Here is a 25,750-nt window from a genome sequence, read left to right as displayed (position 1 = left end):
GGCATTGCCCTTAAAAAGGCATTCAGCTCTTTTACTGCCCATTAAAAATAAAAAATGGCTATTCAAAAAACAAAAGCCAAACCCAAACGAAAAAAAAAAAAAACATTACACAAATTAACAAACAAATGTATTTATTATAGATTAGGGATTTTTTTATTTTGGGTGTTTTTTTTTTTGTTTTTTTTTCAAAGGGGGTATTAGAATAGGAATATTTTTTATTGTTTTGGATACTTTTGATTGTTATTTTTTGTAATGGTAGTTTTTTGTTGTTGTAATTTTAGTGTTTTTTATTTTGTAATGATAGTTTTTTTTATTTTGTAATGTTAGCTTTTAGTTTAAGGTAGCTTAGGTTTTATTTTTCACAGGTAAGTTTGTATTTATTTTAACTAGGTAGTTAGTAAATAGTTATTAACTATTTTTTTTACTAACTAGTCCACCTAGTTAAAATAAATAACTTACCTGTGAAATAAAAATAAAATAAAACCTAAGCTAGCTACAATTTAACTATTAGTTATATTGTAGCTAGCTTAGGTTTTATTTCACAGGTAAGTTACTTTGTATTTAGATTTAAATAGGTATTATTTAGTTAATAATTGTAACTATAATTTAGTTATATTTTAATTATGTTAAAGTTAAGGGGTGTTAGGTTTAGGGTTAGGTTTAAAGTTAGGCGGTGTTAGGTTTAGGGGTTAATATAGTTTAATTTAGGTTGTTGCGATGTGGGGGCTGGCGGTTTAGAGGTTAATATGTTTAGTTAGTGTTGGCAATGTTTGGGAACAGTGGTTTAGGGGTTAATAGCTTTAGTTAGTGTCGGCAATTTTTTTGGAATGGCGGTTTAGCGGTTAATAGGTTTTAGTTAGTGTTAGGGGTGCAGTTTAGGGGTTAATAGGTGTAGTTTGTGTCGGCGATGTTTCTGAATGGCGGTTTAGGGGTTAATAGGTTTAGTTAGTGTTAAAAAAAAAAAAAAAGAACCAGCATCTGTCTGTAATAACATTAGTATTTATATATTAGTATTCACAACAACTTGTAAATCAAAATTAAACTTTTATGATTCAGACAGAGCAAGTCATTTTAAAGGGAAAATAAACAAAATATACTTGTGTGATTCAGACAGAGCATACCATTTGTTTTTCCAAATGACTTCTATTATCAAGTTTGCTTCATTCTCATGTTATTATTTGTTAAAAAGATATCTAGATAGCTAGCGTGCACATGTCTTAAGTCCTACATGGCATGGAATAGTGCTGCCATCTAGTGTTCTTGCAGATGTATAACATTCTTGTAAAACTGCTGCCATATAGTGGCTCAGAAGCTGCTGATTGGTGGCTGCACATATACATGCCTCTTGTCATTGGCTTTCAACTAGCTCCCGGTAGTGCATCACTGCTCATTCAACAAAGAATAAAAAGAGAACAAAGAAAATTTGACAATAGAAGTAAATCTAAAAGTTGTTTAAAATTGCATGCTCTATCTGATTAATGAAATGGGTTTTATGTCCCTTTAAAACTTCCCAGTGTATTTCCTTTATCAAATTAGCATTGTTGTCTTGGTATTCTTTGTAGAAAAGCATAACTTGTTAGGCTCAGGAGCAGCAATGCACTACTGGGAGCTAGCTGATGACTGCAGTCTGCACATGTATGCTTCTTATCATTGGGCTCCTTTTTTGAAGAAGCGAATGCTGCTTCAGAGGCCCATCGTTTATGGCTCACCTGAAACAGACGTTAAGAAGCAGAGGTCATAAAACCGCTGCTCCTTAATCTGTCTGCCACCTTTTAGGTGGCAGATTGAAATCATTGTGATCCGATCAGGATGATTGACAGCCCCTGCTAGTGGCCGAATCATGTCCACTTGGAATATAGTAAATCTACAACATTGACTCAACCGATGAGCTCCTAGTAAACTATTGCTGCTCCTAAGCCTACCTAGGTTTATTCTTCAACAAAGAATACTAAGAAAATAAGGCAAATTTGATAACCAATTTAAAGTTTTTTCAAATTTGCATAATCTATGCAAAGTTTAATTTTGGCTTTACTAAGACTGGTTTGTCCACATAAAATAATGGAAAAGTACATCTTGGATGGTAACGCATTTAGTTTAGGATCAAGCAAGGTCATAAATATTACAGCTAGAAAAATAACCTTTCAAGTCAATATTTTAAGAACAGATTTGTGCTTGGACAGTAAATTAAGATCCTTCTATGACTATTAAAATGAGATGAAAACCCAAGATAAAAAATAAGCTATTGAAAGACTGGCACCATGATAGTAAAAGCTAATTTAGTCAAATAAAATACAAATATTATTGATGTATTTTTTACTACCCCTCCTATAAACTGTTTATTTTCCTGATCTTTACCCTTGTTCACCCAACTGTAACATAAGGCCCCTACATTTTAAACTACCCAGCGAACTGAGCAAGCTGCAGATCACTGCGTAACCTGACAGCTGAGCAACTGCAGTGAATGATATGTTCTCTGGCTGTCAAAGGCTATGGTCCCCTGTGCTATTCAATCTATTGAAAATACTTTATTTTATGGTAAGAGATTAAGACTGTTCTGAGCTATTTGGGTGATGGAGACTAAAGTGACTGCATTTATCAGTCAAATCACTGCCCTACATTTAATGTAAGTGGGACTAAAGTCCCTTCATATGTACTTGAATTGCACCATATCCTTGGCAATCCTTTGCTTTGCCAACACTGATTTGGAGTAAATCCGGGAGTATCCACAGAAAAAGTAACCATGACTGTGTGATTGGCTCACCCATGTGCATCGCTATTTCTTCAACAAAGGATATTTAAAGAATGAAGCAAATTAGATAATAGAAGTATATTGGAATGTTGTTTAAATTTGTATTCTCTACCTGAATTATGAAAGAAATGTTTTAGGTTTAGTGTCCCTTTAATGCTCGCTTAAATTTTAGCCGAGTGGTAATCAAAATCAACAGGGTGGTGTGCCCATTGAAAAGTACTTCTATGCATAGTGATAGAAACCAATGTAATGTATTTTTTCATAATTCAGTTAGAGCATGCAGTTTAAAACTAATTTCCAATTGACTTCTATTATATAATTTGCTTTGTTCCCTTAGTATCCTTTGTTAAAAGTAATACCTAGCCTAGGTAGGATCCGGAGCAATGCACTACTGGGATCTAGCTGCTGATTGGTGGCTGCACACATATGCCTTTTGTAATAGGATTACATAGTGAGGCCCATTTATCAAGCTCCGAATGGAGCTTGAGGGCCTGAGTTTCTAAAGACCGCTGCTCCATAACCCTGTACGCCTGCTCTGATGAGGCGGACAGGAATCGCCACAATTCAACCCGATCGAGTACGATCGGGTTGATTGACACCTCTCTGCTGGCGGCCGATTGGCCGCAAGTCTGCCGGGGGCGGCGTTGCACCAGCCGCATTCAGCGATGTCTGTCGGACCTGATCCGCACTGTCAGATCAGGTCCGACAGACATTTGATAATTCGGCCTCTATGTGTTCAGCAAGCACACCAAAAGTGCACTGCTGCTCATTCAACAAAGAATACAAAGAGAATGAAGCAAATTTTGATACTAAAAGCAAATTGGAAAGTTGTTTTAAATTGTATGTTCTACCTAATTCATGAAAGAAAATGTTTGGGTTGCATGTCCCTTTAAATTATTTAAGCCAAAAATACACATTTCATGGCAGTGCTGTTGAATTGTAATCAAACCATAAAAAGAATACACAAATAGACATTCAGTAAACATCCGTCACTCTAATCATTCATTTGTAAATTTCATATTATTGTTACTGCCTCCTGTTTCAACAAACTGAGATTTTAGTTACATAAACTGGCGAATAAAGGTTATGCTTACCACCAAGCACATTTATTTTTTAATTTTCTAGAGAAAAAAAAGTGTATAAATAAAAATACATATTTCATTGTTTTCAGGCAGCCATAAATGGAAATAGTGTTGTCATTTTTTTTCCCTTTAAAGGGATATGAATTTTTTTCTTTCATTATTCAGAAAGAGCATGCAATTTTAAGCAACTTTCTAATTTACTCCTATTATCAATTCTTCTTCATTCTCTTGGCATCTTTATTTGAAAAAAAGAGGAAAGAGCCTGTTAGCATGCAATTTAGGAACCATTGTATTATTATTTTTTTAATAAATAAATATACATTAAAAACATATTATTTAAGAAAAAGTGATTTGAGTTGAATCATAATATATTCTAAAAACATACCGACTGTGGCCTGTTTTCTTGAGATTTGAAAGGAGTTTCTGAAAGGTTTCTGTAAGTTCTGTTAGTCTTCCAGCTGCAATGATATATTTGTTGTAGTTTAAGATGTACACTGCTGCATTGTGGGTTATCCAAGATTCGTTCAGTTCTACTCCCAGTTCAGAAGCTCTCAGAAAATTTTCTGTAGCATATACAGAGAGCTGAACAATCCATTCTCTGCAATAATACAAAAAAAAAACAAGTAAACAATGTCAAATGTGGAACTGTATAAATACACAAAATAAATTAACCCTTTGAGTGCTAAGCACTTTCCCACCTGGGTGCTAAGCTGTTTTAAAAAAAAAAAAAAAAAATGTAAACTTTTTTTTTTCTTTTCAGATCCCCAAGACTCACACAAGACTTACACAGGTTGGGTGATTACCTTTCCAATGGTGGGTCTTGGGGGTCTGTAGCTGCTTAGATGCCTGAAATACAGGCTTCTAAGCAGCATGCCCCCTGCTCCTATACTTAACATTGTGAATTATAAATAAATTTGCGCGTGACGTCATCACGTCATTGCGTGTGATGTCACCGCACATAACGTGAAGCCCGGCAATGCCTGTCACTATGCAGGCCCGATCCCTGGGGTAGGACCAGGTGGGACCCCCCAGATCTCCCTCAAGGGGGGAGAGTGCTAGCGACGGCTCTGAGCCGTCGTTAGCATCAAAGTGGGAAACTCTGCGATGGCTCAGAGCTGTCGTTAACAATCAAGGGGTCAAAAACAAAATCCCCCCCCCAAAAAATAATACTAGACAACAATTTTATTTTGAGAGCATTAATTTACTGATGATTGGTTTCTAAATGTGGCCACCAATCAGAAAGCGCTACCCAGGTGCTGAACCAAAAATGGTCCGTCTTCTAAGCTTACATTCTTGCTTTTTTAAATAAAGATACCAAGAGAACAAAGAAAATTTGATAATAGGAGTAAATTAGAAAGTTGCTTAAAATTGCATGCTCTATTTGAATCATGAAAGTTTAATTTTGACTTGAGAATCACGTTAAAGATTTCTAAGAGTTGAATGTTTTAATTTTACTTTAGGAAAACTATTGGAGCTAATAATTCTAAACCATGTGATATCTGCTAAGCTTCACAATATAAATTAAATTTAATGATAATTTGTGCAATACATTGAAAACACTTAGGGGTATATTTATAAAGCAGCGGATGCTGCTTAGTCTGCCGGCAATGTACGTTAAGAAGCAGCTGTCATAAGACCGCTGCTCCTTAACTCGTCCGCCACCTCTGAGGTGGCGGACAGCAATCATCCCGTTCGGATACAATCGGGATGATGGACACCCCCTGCTAGCGGCTAATGTGCAGGGGGCAGCAGGGGGCAGCATTGCACAAGCATTTCACAAGAAATGCTTGTGCAATGATAAATGCCGACAGCGTATGCTGTCGGCATTTAGCGATGTCAGGTGGACATGATTCGCCACGGCGGATCATGTGCTTCCAACATTTGTTAAATATACCCTTTAATGTTACCTCATTTTATCTTAAAGGGATAATGCTTAATGCTCGCTTAAATTTTAGCCGAGTGGTAATCAAAATCAACAGGGTGGTGTGCCCATTGAATAGGTCCTGGGAAGAACACTGTATATGATATTTATATAATATTTTGAAGGCAGTTTTTTTGACTTAAACAATAATATCAGATATGCATTGTACAATTAAAAATTCATAATTTTAATTGTATCCTTAACAAGTTGAAACCTCCAAATACTTAATTGCAATGACAATGACAATTTATCATTTATTTTTTGTATTTTAACAGTTTTAAAAGTGTTAAAAGAACTATAGGTTTAATGATATCTGGTTAATTAAATTGTGAACTTCCCATATGCAAAAACTTGAAACCCACATTTTTTCTTTCGAGATTCAGATTAGAGTATGCAATTTTAAATAACTTTCAAATGTATTTCTATTATCTAATTTGTTTAGTTCTCATTGTATCCTTTGCTGAAAAGTATACCTAGGTAGGCTCAGAAGCTGCTGATTGGTGGCTGCACATATATGCATCTTTTTATTATTAGCTTTCAGCTAACTCCCAGAAGTGCTTTGCTGTTCTTTCATCATAGAATAACAAGAGACGAAGCAAATTAGAAAATTAGAAATAGAAAATTATTTAAAATTGTATCCTCTGAGGAGTTCCGGTAAGCGGAGGAAGTGAGCAGTCGCATCTCACTAGAGCTCCGCAACTTGGAGTAGAATCGGGTTTAAAATCTGCAGAAAAAACCCTGCTCAGCCCCACACAAAAGGACTTGCCGGGAGAATACAACCCTCGCTGGCTGTCCAAGGAAGTGTGCAGGACTCACATCTTTGTCCTGGCTGCCGGAACGGACAGATAGCACAACGCAACGGGCCTGGAAACTCAGCCCCACAACTGCCGCGAAGAGACCCACAACAGGAGAGGAGAAGTGAAGCGGCACCCACCCGGTTTACCAACCCTGCACTGCGCTCTGACGGGAGCCGCAGATTACATCAATAGCCGGGCCTGACAAGGGTGAGTTACCGGAAACCGGGTATAAAGGGAGCACCGACACTAGCCGCACAGCCGCCCAAGACGCACTTTACATATAAGTGGGCCTGATGCCACACGGGGCTGCCTAGTTGTAGCTTCACCTGCCTGCGCACCCTAAATATAATCACGACAGGGCACAAACAAACGCCATAATACGAGCAGGGCTCAAGATTGAAAGACTTCTGATATTACTGTGGTGTGCTGTTTCTCTCCATAACGGCCTAACCGCAAACATAACCAAACATAACCACGTGGCATACACTACAGCAGCCATCTTAGCTAACAACAAATAAGGAAAAGAGGGAGAAAAAATATAAGACCAAAAGCCAACACCTGACTCTTAACTCTCTATTTATCTAAGAGAGGGGGATAATACTTTCAGAGACTCTTTCATACAATTACGCTCAATTTACAGGAAAAGACCAGAGAAGAGAGACTTGAAAACAGTTTAATGCACCATGATCCGTCCATCATAACACTCTGACAGTACAGCTCTCCCCATAGATCACAGGCCCTGCTAACCTTAAGCACACACCTTGTAAGGCGCCCCCCTGCACGGTTGCTGTCTCGCAGCTTGTCACCGATTACCGCACTTGAAAATAGCTCAATAAGGGATCTAGCCCTACTCGGGCTGATGAAAGTGGATACATTTTTCTATAAACTCTCCCCTGCCTCCGCTGCAGACATGTCTCATAGGTCTAAGAATGCGGATAATAAAAAGCAGCAAAAACACGCAGCCGAGATACATGTAGACCCTTCATCCCCCCCAGAACAGATCCCGGTTCAGAGCATGGACCACTCAGCATTGCTACACGAATTAAAGACCTTCTTCCTCCCTAAGATGGACTCACTCCAAACGGGAGTTGATACCCTGACCTGTGAGGTCAGACAGTTTTCCTCACGAATGTCTATAGCAGAAAACCGAATCTCGGAGGTGGAGGACAGACAATCTAACACAGATATCACGGTCAAGCAGCTGGTCAAAAAGACACAGATTCTCCAGGACCGCATTGACGACTTGGAGAATCGAAGTCGCCGCAACAATCTACGCATAGTAGGAGTGCCGGAAAACATCAAAGGCAAGGATCTGTTAGAATTTACAGCACTGACATTTCCCAAACTCCTAGGGCTACACCCCGACATCCTCCCAATTGACGTAGAAAGGGCACACCGTGTAGGGCCCGAAAGGGATCTAGACCAGGCCAGGGCACGACCTAGACAGGTCATATTTAAATGCCTGAACTTTCAGGAGAAAATGAAGATCCTGAGAGCCTACAGAGCGCGCAGAGAGATCCTTTATGAAGGTGTAAAGCTTCTCCTTTTTCAGGATTTCTCTATGGAAATATCAAAACAAAGAAAAGAGTTTGCCCCAATGTGCACCCAATTGCATGAACAGGGAAGACAAGTTGCCTTATTGTACCCAGCGAAGTTACGGCTACAAACACCCTACGGAGTCAAATTCTTTCACTCACCACAAGCACTAAAGAGTTATCTGGCTACGGAACAGCAACAACACCCATCATGAACAGAGATATCCTCTCCTTGTCGGAGATCACCAGGCTTCTCTTTTTTTTTTTTCTCTTTTTTTCTCTTTTTGTACCTGAGTCCATCAAACTAACATATGTCATTACTAATGGCTGGGTGTTATTTGTTGAAAGACACTCTTAAGGACAATAGAAAGATCTGGACTTCCAAACGGAGAAAATGGAGGTGGAGGTCAATCCAGGCCTCCAGGGTAATGTTAAATTGTTATATATCTAGATTGCAATGTTTTATTCTTGAAATGTTATGTGTTTTGTTACTGCTACACTTATCTGAAGATGTATGGTTCCAGATGACAAACAAAGCAATGTTAAATGTATTGATAGTTAACAGGTTCTGGTTAATGTTAGTTAAAGACAATAGAAAGATCTGGACTTCCAAACGGAGAAAATGGAGGTGGAGGTCAATCCAGGCTTCCAGGGTAATGTTAAATTGTTATATATCTAGATTGCAATGTTTTACTTTTGAAATGTTATGTGTTTTGTTACCGCTACACTTATCTGAAGATGTATGGTTCCAGATGACGAACAAAGTAATGTTAAATGTATTGATAGTTAACAGGTTCTGGTTAATGCTAGTTAAAGCTCTCATCTACCACCAACAAGTCAAACTCCACACCAAAGGGTGGTGCAGAAAAGAAGGGAAAAATGAGGGAAAATGTCATTCTTTGAAATGTTATATGTTTATTACTGATGCCACACTTATCCGAAAATGTATGGTGAAGAAGGACAAACAGGGCTATGCTAGATGGGTGGAGCGGGAGAGGGATCTGATTATTACATCTTACTATTACCAAATGAATGCTAGTGGAACAGGTCACATATCAATAGTCTCCTCATATCTCTACTCCCCCTCTCCCTCTCTCTTCTCCCCCCCCCCCTTTTTTTTTTTTTTTTTTTTTTCCCTCCACATCGTTTGGAAGCTAGCTTACACTAGACAGACATGACATTAAAATTAGTGACATGGAATGTGGGAGGGCTTAACTCCCCCATAAAACGCAAGACTGTGCTTACACACTTAAAAAGACTGGGCACAGACATCGCTCTCCTCCAAGAGACACACTTGCTAGACAACGAACACCAGAAGCTACAAAGAGACTGGGTAGGACAGGTGATCTATCTATCACACACAAGGGCTAGCCGTGGACTAGCCATTGCATTTGGGAAAAAGATTTCGGTCACAGTGGGACATACATATCTAGACCCCCACCATAGATACATAATAGTCTGTGCTAGAGTAAACTCAACTGATTATGTGTTCTGTAATCTTTATGCCCCTAATCATAGAGATCTGGGATTTTGGAGAACCCTGATAAAAAACCTAGCCCCACACATAGGCGCGAAATTAATTATTGGCGGAGACTTCAATATCTCCCCCATACATCACCTGGATAGACAGTGGCTGGAAACTTTTAAAATTAAAGATCCCAGACGTAATTATAAAGCCAGATACGAGACTAAAGTCTTTGATTTGTTTAGTAATGACCTGAGTGTATGTGACATCTGGAGACTCCTCCACCCAGAAGATAGGGACTACACCTGTCTATCTAAAGCCAAACACACACTGTCCAGGATAGATCTGTTTCTGGTAGCCGGAAACCTGTTAGATCAAGTCAGCCGTAGTATAATACATGACATATTAATATCAGACCACTCCCCAGTTGAACTAGTGTTAGGAACAATTAGACCAAACATGAATAGAAACGTACTCAGATTTCCTACGTACCTTACCAAATCAGAAACATTTGTCAGGTTTTTACAACACTCCTGGACAGACTTCATGACAGATAACGCAGCACACACAGATAACCCTCAACTCTTGTGGGAAACGGCAAAGACTGTACTAGCGGGACACATAATTTCATACTCAGCCAAAGTGAAATATAACACGCAGCATAGACAAAGGGCATTGCAAAAACAACTGGGACAAGCTTATCAGTTGTACCTCTTGAACAAATCAAAACTATCCTATGACACTTACATTACTGCTAAACTGGAGCTAGAAGCCTTTGCGAAACAACAAGCTGCGGCAGGGCTGCTGAAATCGGCAGGCAAATTCTATAGATATGGGGACAGAGCTGGCAAAATGTTGGCAACCCTGACTAAACCCCAGACAGTGAGAACAAAACTTGCGGCACTGAAATGGAATGGTAGGACTTACACTAAGTCGGAAGACATTGCAAGGGGATTTGCCCAGTATTATGCCCAGTTGTATACTCGACAGACCCAACCACACAAAGACTCTCAAAACAAATTTTGGCAAGAGGTTGTTCTACCTCAAATCTCGACGGACCAATTGACTAACCTTAATACCCCTATCACTGCAGAAGAACTTACGCACACACTGCAGAGCCTACCGGCTGGTAAGGCGCCAGGTCCCGACGGCTTGCCTGCCGAATTTTATAAAGCAATGCAGCCGCAGATCACTAACACACTCACTAGACTATTTAATGTCTTGTTTCTTACCGAGGCGACCCCTTCAGAAAACTTCACCTCAGCCCATATCACACTTATCCCCAAACCAGGCAAGGATCACTCCATGCCAGAATCCTATAGGCCGATATCGCTGTTAAACACCGACTACAAGTTATTCACTAAGATCATGGCGAATCGGCTGAAGGTGATACTCCCAGAGCTGCTACACCCAGACCAAACAGGTTTCGTCTTCAAACGCTCCTCTGTGGTAAATCTGAGGAGAGTGCTTCAAGTCATTGACCATTATTGGTCCCTGGGCGAGGGGAGGGGTAAACAAGACACGTCGGAGGCCTTCCTGCTGTCATTAGACGCGGAGAAGGCCTTCGACAGAGTGGAATGGGCGCATTTACTAGACACTATGAGGAGATTTGGCTTCGAGGGCCCTTTTTTGGAAACCATTAGCAAGATATACAAAAACCCGATTGCTCGGGTACTGGCTAGAGGACTTTTCTCGGAAGATGTCCATCTACAGAGGGGAACCAGACAGGGGTGTCCTCTCTCGCCTCTATTATTCAACTTGGCATTGGAACCGTTGGCACAGAGGCTACGTCAGGTATTCCCGGGAATCCGCGTGGGCAAAGTCCCCCTTCACTTAGCCCTATATGCGGATGATATGTTGTTGTTTGTGGACTCTCCACAGACACACATACCGCAGATACTTTGCACTATCGCGGATTTCGGCAGCTTCTCCGGCTACAAAATTAATGCCACCAAATCGGAGGTCCTGTGGCTACATAAACACCCAGACTCTAAACATGACTATCCCTTTGTGGAGGCGAGGGGACACCTCACATACCTGGGAATTCACCTTCATAGGGACCCCTCAAAGATATATAAATTGAATATATCTGACAAATGCACCCAGCTATCATCTCAGCTCCTGAACTGGATAAAACTGCCCTTGGGGCTATCGGGACGTGTCGGCTTGGTGAAAATGACTATTTTACCGAAATTACTCTACCCGCTGCTCATGCTACCGTTTCTTATGACCAAAGTGGACTTGCGATTGCTCACAAGAGCTATAACTCGCTTTGTGTGGAAGGGGGGCAAACCACGCATTGCGCTCCACAAACTTCAGTCTCCCTACGCGACGGGAGGATTGGGTCTTCCCAACCTCAAATTATATAACTGGGCGGCTCTGGCACGTCTGGTGACAGATTGGCAGTTGAACACAGGACATTTCTGTGACACAAAACTGGAAGAGACAGTGACAGCACCAATTGCACTGCCTTATCTACCGTACGGAGGTGGGGTGCTGCCCCCTAAGATCACCAAGAGTATGCTATATAGAGACCCACTGAGGGCATGGCACCTGATACATAAATTTCTGAAAATCGATGCCCCCCCCCCAGGGTTTATCCCGATAGTGGGCAACCCTTCCTTCCCGGCTGGGATGGACCATGCACCGTTCCGTGTTTGGAGGGAGCGGGGCTTAAGCACCGTCGGGGATGTCCTAGATCCCCTACTACATGTAGTGAGATCTTTCCAGGACTTAAAGAACAAATTTCAGCTTCCAAAGGGACACTTCTATGCGTATTTGCAGTTGAGACATTATGTAAACTCTCTGCAGGCATCCAACACAAATTTCTGGGGGAAGTCCCCCTTCGCAATATCACAAACGATGTTCCGCTTGGGTGTGTTTTCACTATCTCATTTCTATAGATGCCTCCTGAAACAAGGTGAGGCCCCTCTCCTTTCTGGTATCCTGTCAAAATACAGCGAAATCAGCTCGACGGACCTGACAGAACAGGACATAAAGAACAGCCTAGAACATACGAGACAAGCCACATTGGCAGTATATCATAGAGAGGCACAAATAAGACTATTACACTCGGACTACATCACTCCACACAGATTGTCCAAGTGGGACAGACGACTACCTGATATGTGCGTTAAATGCAGCGCTGTTGCCCCATCACTCCAACATTATTTTTACACATGCCCTAAGATCAAGAGATTCTGGGGACGATGTCAATATTGGCTAAAGACCGTACTGGGAGTGGAAATTTCACTCACAGGCGCAGAAATATTTATGTTTAAATGGGACGAGACTCACGGGCGGTTTCATAGATTTCTTACACTATGCATACTTCTGGCAAGACACTGCATCCTCCAGAGATGGATTAAAAAACAGGCACCGACAATAGCCCAGTTCAGACATACATTACTGAGACAGCTTTTTGTAGAACAATACGATGCCAGACTTGATACCAAGCACAGATTACGCCCCTTCTTAAGAAAATGGAAACCTCTTATCAGTAAACTAGACCCACCTATACAGGGACAAGTTCTGAAACCATTCGCTCACTCTGAGACAATACTTCAACTAGGCATGTCTGCTGAATGGCAACACATCATAAACAGTGTCAAGGACCAAGGCCCTGAGCAATCCCAAATAGAGCTGATGCTGTTCTAATAAGCAGCTGCACTTTTTTTTTTTTTTTTTTTTTTTTTCTCCTCTCTTCTTCTTTCTTCTTCTCGCCCCCTCCTTTCCTTCCCACCCCTTCATTCATTTGCGCAGAGAGCATAAGATAAGGTTAAGCTTACACGGATGAGCTACTTTGGTTTTGGTAGTCATGTTAATAGGTTGTATAAGTATTTAAATGTTTGTTTGTTTTTCAAAAAAAAAACTTATGCAGGAGAGCGAAAACTAAAGAACACCCAAGGACTTTATAGACTCTGGTTGGATATACTGACCCCCCACAATTCTACAACCCGTACCATGCCAGAGCAGGCTTTATAGGAAGCCATGGCTCCCTTTGTACCCGGGGAAATTGATGGCTATGTTTATGTTAAACGTTACTTTACACAATGTATTGTCTTGATGTTTTTGCTTTACTCTTGCAATTAAAATTGAATTTAAAAAAAAAAAAAATTGTATCCTCTATCTGAATCATGAAAGAAAAAAAAAATGGGTTTCATGTCCCTTTTAAATACAGAAAAATAACCACACAAGGAGCCGAATAAAATATCACTGGAAACAAAAAGGTATTTTTTTCCCCAAAACTCCTAAGTGTGCAAATTGAAAAATAAAAAACATTTTTGAAAAATATCCTAAAACAAGTTTTCTGTCTGACTGGAATACCATTGTCGACTTATTCCATGCAAAGTATTAGGGAGTTTATATGGCCGCATGCATTAGAAGATGGGCTATTATCATGGGGTACGTGAATGGATTAGAATGAGTTTCAAATCAATAATCAAATATTAACTCATGCTATTCAGAACACCTGCAATTATTGATTGATTAGATATATCAGTTAATAATGCAGCTAGTACGTATAAAAAAATCCCTTAAACCCCTGGAAGGAGAAGGAGGAAATTATTATAGCAAAGAAAGGGGAGGTTATGAGATAAAAATAGACAGTGGCCTCAACTTAGCTTAATAATAGGGTAAGCATATAAGGTGCAGTATCTCTTCCCTATGTCCCCGCCAGATACTCCTATCAATAAACAGTGAATTACTTTATTGACCAAAGCATTTTCCTTAAAATTCTGTAGCTCACAATAAATAGGTGCATGTCCTTTATGTTCTTTTAATTACCACTTTATAACCGTAACCCTGTACACCTTATGACACATATTCAAACTTATATCTCTATGTAGCTCACTCATGTCCCTATATTCTAGACTCCTATGGTAAATACACTCCATTGATAAGAAATCTCATTTTTCCCCTAGCTAACAAACCTATAGTTCAATAAAACTAAAATGTGAGGTTTTCATAATGAGGTCCATGAGAGGCCTCTTACCTTTGGGGTAACCTTCTGCTATAGCTGTTTAATATTTTTTGTTATGAGGTCCAAGAGTGGCCTCTTAGATAAATAAGAAGGTTCAAAACTTTTATTGGCATTTTCTTGAAAGGTTGTTTTACCTGTTTTTTTTTTATTCTTGCAGCAGGTGAATATGTTTTACTCTTTGCTTAGTGCAACTGAGATCACGTGTAATGTCTATCAATCTATAACCTTTGCATTGTAACCTGTCATAAGCAAATTTAGATTTCTATTGTATACTGCTGCAATTATGTGTTTGTATGCCAAATTATTACCTCAATAAAAATTATTTATAAAAAAAAAAAAAAATAGACAGTGGGCTTAGAAACGAAAGTGGAGCTATAAAGGGGAAGGAGCTCAGGTAAAAAGAGATTTATAGGCTAGTGTAGGAAATTACTTTTACATTTCTGGATACTGGAGACTTAAAATGACAGTACAGGAATAATGATAAATTCATGATTTAGACAGAGCATATGGCCAATACAGGACTATAGGTAAGGTGGGTAATTCTGGCAAAGGCATTTAAAATGGACTATAGGGGGAGAGTTGAAGAATAATGGGTCAATCAATAGGAAGTCAGTGTTTTGCTGGTGCCTGGTGTTAAGAAGGGACGGATCTTTGAAATGATTATCAGGAGGTTTAATCAAAATCAGATGAGTGACTGGATGTGTAATGGAGAGCGTAAAAGCAGACTGAAGTAAAAAAATGAGTCATTGTGAGCCTCATTTGCATATCTTACCCAGAATCCTTTGCTGCATTGGAAACAGTGGTTCCAGAGGTTTTCTGGGAAAAACAAGCCCCCTGACTTGTTTAGATTTGTTAAATTAACTACACAGTGAGTTATTTTCTTTATAAACTAGATAAATTATATTCTCAGTTGCCTATCTATACTCTATGCAGCTATTACTTGTTGCTTAAGTGAGGCTGGTCCATGCCAATATGTGTGGGGATACGTTTAACAGGGAAGAGCAGATATATAGTGAAAACTTCTAAAAATAAAATGATACACTTCAGATTTGGTACAAAAATAGTGAAGCTTGCAGTTGCCAGCTTGAAAGGTCCATGTGTTGCTGAAACACGTTTTAGCAAATATTCAGCAGTTAAAATTTGGAATATATTAAGTCAACGTAATGCCTCTTCAAACAAATGATTTACACGAAGAATCATCTGTGCCTGTTTAATTTGTGTGCACTCATGAAGTCAAACATTATTTGTGAGTCACATGCCATTAAGTTAGATCGAATTTAATCTACTTTATTTACAATGACAGAATCCCTGAAGAACATGTTTGAGCACTGACCCAGAACCTGCTGGAAACCAGATACCTACGAACCTAGGATCCCCTAGGCAGTATATTCACAGACAGGAAGCAATTCTGTCATATCATATGTATCAGAAGTGGATCAGACAATTCGGTCCCACAACTTTTTATATTGTTTTTAGAAAGTTTTTACTTATTAAATGGTCATGAATTGTAATCCAAGAAAAAGTTAGTTTGAGATTTAGAATCAAGCTGTCAATTCAAGGAAAGAATGCAATTTCTTTGAATGCATAATTTAAACTTTAAAGTGAATGTAAATTTTGATGCTAAAGTGCCCGGTTTTTAAAACTTTGATTAAAAACAGGGGCACTTTAATTCATAAAAATTTACATTTCACTCCTGTTGTGACAAAAAAACTTACCTTTTAAACTTCACAGCAGCTCCAGCTTTCTCCGGTCTCACAAGCCATTTCTGATGTCAGAAATGATTGATAGGTCATTCTCCAATCACAGCTTCCCCCCCGGGGGATTCAGTGTCTGATTCACTGCTGTGATTGGAGGAAGCCGATGCCTCATTTTAGACCCAGGAAGAGGCTTTGAAACAGGTGGAGGAAGCTGGAGCTGCTGTGAAGATTAAAAGGTAAGTTTTTTTTTCACAACAGGAGTTGTGCCCCTGTTTTTAATCGAAGTTTTAAAAACCGGGCACTTTAGCATCAAAATTTACATTCACTTTAAAGGGATACTAAACCCACATTTTTTTCTTTCATGATTCAGATAGAGCATGCACTTTCAAGCAACTTTCTAATTTACTCCTATAAGAAATTTGTATTCTCTCTCTTGCTAACTTTAATTAAAAAAGCAGAAATGTAAGCTTAAAGGGACACTGAACCCAATTTTTTTCTATCGTGAGTCAGATAGAGCATGAAATTTTAAGCAACCTTCTAATTTACTCCTATTATAATTTTTTTTTCATTCTCTTGGTATCTTTATTTGAAATGCAAGAATGTAAGTTTAGATGCCGGCCCATTTTTGGTGAACACACTGTGTTGTTCTTGCTGATTGGTGGATAAATTCACCTACCAATAAACAAGTGCTTTCCATGGTTCTGAACCAAAAAAATAGATTAGATGTCTTCTTTTCCAAATAAAGAAAGCAAGAGAACGAAGAAAAATTGATAATAGGAGTAAATTAGAAAGTTGTTTAAAATTGCATGCTCTATCTGAATTACGAAAGAAAAAATGTAATATTAAATATTATTTTAAAAAAAATAAAAAAAAATAAAACAATATTCCTTCAATACAACATCTATAATGAGAACACATTTATGATATTAGGAAATACAGACATAGTAAGACTACAAAGAAGTACTAAAAAGTGTGGCCTATATGCAAACACAAACTTTCACTGTGAATAAGATCACAAAACAAAGGCGCCTCCTAGTGTGATATAGTAGAAATAAAAAGGAAAAAATAAATGCCAAATACAGGTAGCCCTCAGTTTACGCCGGGGTTAGGTTCCAGGAGGAATGGTTGTAAATTGAAACTGTTGTAAATTGAAACCCAGTTTATAATGTAAGTCAATGGGAAGTGAGGGAGTTAGGTTCCAGGCCCCTCTCAAAATTGTCATAAGTAACACCCAATACATTATTTTTAAAGCTTTGAAATGAAGACTTTAAATGTTAAACAGCATTATAAACCAAAGAATATAGATTGTATCATCATCAAACTAAGTTTAATGAACAAAAACATTTGCTAAACATCACCTAATAAAATAATCACACAACAGACTGCATCATCATCAAACTAAGTTTAATGAACAAAAACGTTTTTTTACTTGCATTTTTCTGCAATCAGTTCTCTGCATTGTTAGCATGTTAGATAATATTGGGTCTGCACCTATTCTATGCATTTCAATCTGCAGTGATTAATCAGTTAACCTCACCTCAAGCTGCTGGACAGGAAGATAATAGGGAAGTGCCTGCTAAATTTTGCTCGATAGATCTTGTCTGATCTGTGTACACAAATCCATTTAAAGCTGTTAAGTTGCATAACTTTGCTGCAAAACAAGCGGACAGCTCCACCTACTGGCTATTTTAATTAGTGCATTGTTTTTCAAAAGCTTTTCTATAGCAGTCACATGATTGAAAAAAAGGTTGTTATTCTGAAACGGCGCAAATTGAACCGGCGTAAACCGAGGGCCACCTGTAGATACTCACAAGTGAAGCAGCACCCAATTGTGCTAAATGGGGCAGACTGGGAACTTGCAGTGTCACAGTGTTAATACCGGTGTCCTCCTCAGTGAATAAAAAGTAAGCTTAGACTCTCAGTAGAAGTTTAATTTGGCATTTATTTTTTCCTTTTTACATCTACTATATCACACTAGGAGGCGCCTTTGTTTTGTGATCTTATTCACAGTGAAAGTTTGTATCCTGACCGTTTGCCTGGCAAAGAGCTGATTCCAGATTGGGTGTGATCAACACAGGATCTACTGTCTGAACAAAGCAGTAAGAATACTAACATCAAGAGGACTCTTACACCTTTGGATCCATTTAAAGGGACATTAAACACTAAATACATGCTAGATAGAATGATACATTCAAAGAAAAGATTAGTCCATGAGTAACATGTAGATGTATTTTTTAAAGTTTCATCAGTTGTTTAAAAAGTGACAAAATAAGTGTAAAGTTTTAGTGTCTATAAAACACTGGGAGCTGCCATGTTGTAACTTGTGTTACCTTCTTTGCTGTGGCCAATTAGATTCAGTTATAAATAGGTCACTAGAGTGTGCAGCCAATGGTTGTGCTGGATTTAACAGTGTTCTGCACTTCCATTTCTAACAGGAACTGAAAAGCTCACAATTTCAGAATGGAATTACAGGCAAAGAGGACAAAATAAATAATGAAAGTATATTGCAGAGTTGTTTTATTATATACAATTTATCATTTTATATTACCATCTCAAAGTGTTTAATGTCCCTTTAAGGACTAACATCGTGAACAGATAAGAGACTCTAGCACTATCTGTGCAGATACTCATTACTATACTGTCTAATAACATATGCTATATGTAGAATATATTTTTTATACCCTACAGCTATTAGTGTGCATTTATTGGTCAAATAACTTCTATTGTCGTATATGGTTATTTATTTTGAGCCCCCTAGAGTTGACACTTAGTGTGTTCAGCAAGTTTTTATGATATATGCAAACACATCATACTTATAAACAATCCATTCTGGTTGTTCCTCAAGATTTTTTGCAACATATGCTGCCGGGTGAAAACTTGTATCTTCCGGAGTATTAGGATATTCATTAAGTTTACAACCTTCTGATTTCAGCAAGTGTATAGTCGCCTGAAAAGAAACAAAATAAATAAATAAATACATAAACAGCCCCCTTCTTTAAAGGAACAGTCTGCACCTTAGTTATCTTAAAGTCTTACTTTAGATGAAACTGCAAATATCCTCCTGCACCCCATTTTTACTGTTACTCCTGCATGATTTAGAAAGGAGTGCAGGAGGATATTTCTAGCTTAATCTAAAGTAAGATTTTAAGATGACTAAGGTGCAGACTGTCCCTTTAATTATTATATTATTTGAATCAGAAGAACAATTAGCAACTCTTTTATTAGGATTTTGCCCAGCCATGCGGCTCTTCCAGATGATCACTGATTTTGTGAGGATCCAACACATATACACTGCGTCCTTATATAATGTCATGTATCATGCTAAACAAGTCTCAATTGAAGTTTTCTTTTATATAAATATATATATATACACACACAAAATCGAACAGGTGTGTATCCAGACTTGGCTAACATGAAAAAGGATACACACAGAATTAAATCACCAAATACCTTTAATAACCAGTATAAGTATAACGGAGGCCAAACAATGCAATAGCACTTAGGCTGAACTTCAAATGAGTAGTAGTTTTTTTTCTGGCAAATTTTAAAGTTATGTCTATTAACACTCCCACTGTATCATGTGACAGCCATCAGCCAATCACAAATGCATATACGCATAATCTGTGAATTTTCGCACATGCTCAGTAGGAGCTGGTGACTCAAAAAGTGTAAATATAAAAAGACTGTGCACATTTTGTAAATGAAAGTAAATTGAAACATTATTTAAAATTGCTGCTCTATCTGAATCATGAGAGTTTAATTTTGACTTGAGTGTCCCTTTAATCACAAAATGATGCACATTCCTTGGGAGCATAATTACCTAGGGAGAAAGGTCTTTTAACAGTCACAGTGCTTTTTAGTCAGTCAGAAATCTCTTGTTTGTAAAGCATATGTCATGCCCAAGATCTTACTTAAGACTGAATTAAGCAACCTACACACGCACATGGTCTCTACAGCATCACTACATGCAACATGTAGCCTTGGCAGCATATACTGTATTAAAGTAGGGTTGCCGCCTCGGCCATGTTTTCCTGGACACCTATGAGTTACACATGCCGCAGGGTTTGCAGAGGGGAACATGAACTGCACCCCTGAATAGCACACAAATAGTTATTCTGGACAGCACTATTTATGTTCCTCCCTGCATACCCTGCAGCACGTGTAACTCATAAGTGTCCAGGAAAACATGGCCGAGGTGGTAACCCTACATTAAAGGGACATAACATAGAAGAATAAACTGTTATATATGTTTACTTCTATATAATAATTACTAAAAATAGAATGTTCTTGCTACCACCTGTAATAGTTGAAAGGTTTGCTGCATGTTATTTCAGATTATTTAGACGTAGAACATCAGTAGAAGTTATTATGAATTATTGAACTGTATTTCTGTAAAAATAAATGCAATATATTACACAGGGTTAAAGTTTTTAGTATGATCCACTGCCCTTACATTAATAGGCACAAATGTAATTAAAAACATAATAAACTGCAAATGGGTTCAAATACATAAATTAGTTGACAAAACTCAAAGTGACTTGAGGCACAGTGTATATATATATATATATATATATATATATATATATATATATATATATATATATATATATATATATATATATAAACTTGAAAAAGTAACGAAGGCAATCCAGTGCAAGTAAAAACAAGTCCTTTATTGAAGAAAGTTAAAAGGTTCCAGGAGTGTCCAGAGACAAGTTAGAAAGGCATCACAGGCAAACTGAAGGCTAACATGTTTCGGCTAGATAGCCGTAATCATAGCTAAATCAGTATACCTGGGGTGCCTATTTAAAAGCAAACCTAAAGATAATTGGTCTACAAATTTACCAATGCCTGTTCAGCCTAACACACTAGTGTGGGATTAACCCTTAGTAGGTATTCCCTCAAATGTCAATATACACAACAATATCTACAGACCGTCGCTCCTGGCTCTACTGAGCGGGTCTGTTTTTTTCTAAGCGTATCGGCACGCTGTCTAGTCTCAGCCGGCCCGATTGCGCCATTAAAATGAATGTAGCTCGCTCCTGCTCTGGTAGCGGGAGCAAGCTACATTCATTTTAATGGCGCGACCGGGCCGGCTGTGACTAGACAGCGTGCCCGATGAGTTTAGAAAAAAACAGACCCGCTCAGTAAAGCCAGGAGCGGCGGTCTGTAGAATACATTTTTGTAGGAAAATATCTGTGAGATACTTTGATTTAGAAACATGGCGCTAACCTAATGCTATATAATTCTGCACTATGTGCAGAGCTATATAACATTATTTGGTGGGTTTACTGGCCCTTTAAACATTCAAATCTTTTAAAAAGTATAACTGTGGGTGTTCCATGATGTTGTGTGGCATTTCTGAGACATGAGGCTCCATTTATCAGATGACGTGCGGGCAAGGTTTGCTGTCATGAACCTCGTCCACCCAGCCTCCCGGCAAGTTATCTGCATTTAACATTTTTTTGGAGGTGGGGGTGGATATTTGTAATGTTTTTAAAACATTTTTGATGTTGGTATTCTTCACAGTTAAAGTCATTCAATGGGCCCAATGATCTAAAGCTCTCTGCTCAGGCGAGGTGATCTAAGAAGTCTTGTCAGTACAGCGAGGTTTCTCAAAGAACTTTAGAAACACAAATTTTACTTTGAGAGATGTTTATCTCACTATGTAGGGTTCTGTATGTGAACCCTACAAAAAGGTCGAAAAAAATCTAAAAAAGATTTTGGGGCAGATTTATCAATGTCTGTCCGACATGATACGATGTAGCGTATCCTGTTCGACAGACATTGCTGAATGCCGACAGCATATGCTGTCGGCATTTAACATTGCACAAGCAGTTCACCAGCAGTCAATCGGTCGTTAGCAAGGGGTATCAATCAGCGCGATCGTATAGGACCGGGTGGATTGCAGACCGCAGCCTCAGAGGCGGCGGACCAGTTATGGAGCAGTGGTCTTAAGACCGCTGCTTCATAACTACTGTTACCGGCTAGCCTGAAGGCTCGCACGGAGCTTGATAATTCGGCCACATAGTGTGATTTCTCTCCATGTCGGAGAGTTTTTGATTATCGGGTCCTATGCCACAAAAAGCTGAAAGTTGTCAGAAAGAAGCAGTGAAGCTTATCTCTCTTCACTGACGAGGGATGATTACAAACCTCTTTCAATCTCACCATTTTCCAGTAGTATTGTTGCAACAAGTTTGTTTAGCAACATATTAGTTTCACAAACACATCATTTTTTATCTATGCCAATCAGACCTATAAGAAAACTTCAGACATGTCCAAGAAGGGCTTGTTTAGCCCCATTGTAAAGGCTGCAAGATTGACTTTACAATAGAAAAATAAAGTTTGTTTTTGTACCTTTTGGTACAATTTTTACTTTATATATTAAAAACACATTGTAGCGTAAATATGATTTTTACTGTGTACATTAAATATTTTTTTCATTAATAAGAATTTGAATTTTTGCGTCTCTCCTTCACATACAGAAATGTACAGCACAACCTTTAGTGAGAAACACAGCTAGATCTTGTAGCATTAGGCCTCTTCTGTAATACTGTGTACAGTTCTTGAGACCATGGGGTCAATTTATTAAATGCCGGGCGGACATGATTCGCTGTAGCAAATCATGTCCGCCCGACATCGCTTAATGCCAACAGCATACGCTATCAGCATTTAACATTGCACAAGCATTTCTTGTGAAATGCTTGTGCAATGCTGCCCCCTGCACATTTGCAGCCAATAGGCCGCTAGCAGGGGGTGTCAATCATCACAATCGGATCAGGATGATTGCAGTATGCTACCTAAAAGGTGGCGGACAAGTTAAGGAGCAGCGGTCTTACGACCGGAAATTTTCGGGCAAAGAAAGTAGCATCCGCTGCTTGTTAAATCTAGCCCCATATCTCCAAAAGGATATAAACCAGTAAAGGGCTATTAAAACGGTACATGGTCTAAAATATAAAATGTACAAAGAAAGACTATGTATAGTTTAGAGGAGAGAAGGGAAAGAGGAGACATGATAGAAACCTTTAAGCATATGAAGGGAATTCATAAAGTGGAAGCTGAAAGCATTTTCAGCAAAAAAAAAAAATATCAAAACAAGGGGTCACAGTCTTAAGTTAGAGGGTAGCAGATTCAAGAGAAATGTGATGAAGACGTTTTTTACAAAGAGTGTGGTGGATTCATGGAATAAACATCCAACAGAGATGCAGGTAAACACAAGGACTGTAAAATAATTCAAAAATGCCTGTGAAAAGCATGAGTCTATCCTAAGAAGTAAGCAACATGTAATATGGGTAGACTTGATGGACCTTTTTGGTTCTTATCTACTGTCAAAATCTATGTTAATTTCTGTATATTAAAGGGTCAGTCTACTCCAGAATTGTTATTGTTTAAAAAGATAGATAATCCCTTTATTACCCATTCCCCAGTTTTGCCTAACCAACATGGTAATATTAATATACATTTACCTCTGTGATTACATTGTATCTAAGCCTCTGCAGACTGACCCCTTATCTCAGTTCTTTTGACCGACTTGCATTTTAGCTGCTGCTGATTTAATAGGGAAATTGATAGCTAGGCTAGTGTATTCAGTGTCCAAATAACCAAGGGAGTGGGCACAATGCTGTCTATATGGCACATATGAACTAGCACTGTCTAGCTGTAAAAAGACTGATAAGAGGTGGTCTTCAAGGGCTTAGAAATTAGCATATGAGCCTACCTAGGTATAGCTTTAAACAAAGAATACCAAAAGAACAAAGCAAATTTGATGATAAAAGTAAATTATAAAGTTGTTTACAATTGCATGCCCTATATGAATCATGAAAGTTTAGTTTTGACTAGACTGTAATTTTAACAGACATTTTTAGACAATCTCACTTGGGTGGTAGTGATGTTGCGAACATGGGTTCGGGAACGGCGAACGTGAACTTCCGCAAAAGTTCGCGAACCGGCGAACCGCCATTGACTTCAATGGGCAGGCCAATTTTAAAACCCACAGGGACTCTTTCTGGCCACAATAGTGATGGAAAAGTTGTTTCAAAGGGACTAACACCTGGACTGTGGCATGACGGAGGGGGATCCATGGCAAAACTCCCATGGAAAATGACATAGTTGATGCAGAGTCTGGTTTTAATCCATAAAGGGCATAAATCACCTAACATTCCTAAATTGTTTGGAATAACGTGCTTTAAAACATCAGGTATAATGTTGTATCGATCAGGTAGTGTAAGGGTTACGCCCGCTTCACAGTGACAGACCAAACTCCCGCAGCGGGTACAACATCATCATCATCACAACGTACGTCCATGTGTGTAATGCTTCCTGACTTAGACATATCCCTGTTATCTACATCCTCTGGCAATAATGGTTGCGCATCACTCATTTCTTCCAACTGATGTGTAAATAACTCCTCTGACAGATCAAGTGAAGCGGCTGTGGTGCTAGTGTTGGTGGTGGCGGCAGGCGGGCGAGTGGTAACTTGAGAGGTGCCCGAAGCTAAGCTGGAGGAGGATGGTGCGTCAAGGTTCCGAGCGGAAGCTGTAGAAGATTGGGTGTCCTGTGTTAGCCAGTCAACTATGTCCTCAGAACTTTTCGAGTTCGGGGTACGTGGCCTCTGAACACTGGGCATTATTCTAGGGCCAAAGGGAATCACAGCACCACGACCACGACGGCCCCTGTGGGGTGGCCTGCCTCTGCCTGTCATTTTTTTTTTTTATTAGTGGTACTATGCGTGCAAGCTACTGTGACAACAGATATGAGTGGCACTGTGCACTGGCAGAAGTTGGCAGAGTAGACGCTGTAGGCCTGACACACACGCTTGCAGACAACTAACTGCTATTCAATCTATTACAGTCAAAATTGTATTTTTTTTTAATGTACACTACTCTTACACCAGATATGAGTTGCACTGGTGTGACACTGTGCCCTGGCAGGCCCTGAAAAATCTGTTACACATCTACAACCACCAAAAAACAACCATGCTAAATAGTTTCTAAATTTTGTCCTGAGTTTAGAAATACCCAATGTTAACATGTTCTTTGATTTTTTGCAAGTTATAGGGAAATAAATACAAGAAGCACTTTGCTATTTCAAAACCACTTTTTTTCAAAATGAGCGCTAGTTACATTGGAACCCTGATATCTGTCAGGAATACCTGAATATCCCTTGACATGTATATTTTTTTTTTTAGAAGACATCCCAAAGTATTGATCTAGGCCCATTTTGGTATATTTCATGCCACCATTTCACCGCCAAATGCGATCAAATAAAAAAAAAACAGAATTTATGTTTACCTGATAAATTTCTTTCTCCAACGGTGTGTCCGGTCCACGGCGTCATCCTTACTTGTGGGATATTCTCTTCCCCAACAGGAAATGGCAAAGAGCCCAGCAAAGCTGGTCACATGATCCCTCCTAGGCTCCGCCTACCCCAGTCATTCGACCGACGTTAAGGAGGAATAATAGCATAGGAGAAACCATATGGTACCGTGGTGACTGTAGTTAAAGAAAATAAATTATCAGACCTG

At 38.9% G+C, this 25,750-nt stretch overlaps 1 protein-coding gene across 1 annotated transcript in view; it reads right to left on the bottom strand.

Annotated features, from left to right (window-relative positions):
- LOC128640465 (cilia- and flagella-associated protein 46-like) overlaps positions 1-25,750 on the bottom strand; it is a 638,812-nt gene that overhangs the window by 418,243 nt on the left and 194,819 nt on the right. Inside the window, exons 23-24 of the mRNA XM_053692944.1 lie at positions 19,041-19,174; positions 4,217-4,429 (exon numbers count right to left, since the gene is read on the bottom strand). Of these exons, the coding sequence (XP_053548919.1) occupies positions 4,217-4,429; positions 19,041-19,174 (347 nt within the window). The remainder of the gene's footprint in view (positions 1-4,216; positions 4,430-19,040; positions 19,175-25,750) is intronic.

The sequence above is a fragment of the Bombina bombina genome, chromosome 9 (assembly GCF_027579735.1).
Source record: "Bombina bombina isolate aBomBom1 chromosome 9, aBomBom1.pri, whole genome shotgun sequence".
Lineage (NCBI taxonomy): Eukaryota > Metazoa > Chordata > Amphibia > Anura > Bombinatoridae > Bombina > Bombina bombina.
The sequence above is the reverse complement of the archived record's forward strand: the minus strand, read 5'-3'. Positions and strand labels throughout refer to the sequence as shown.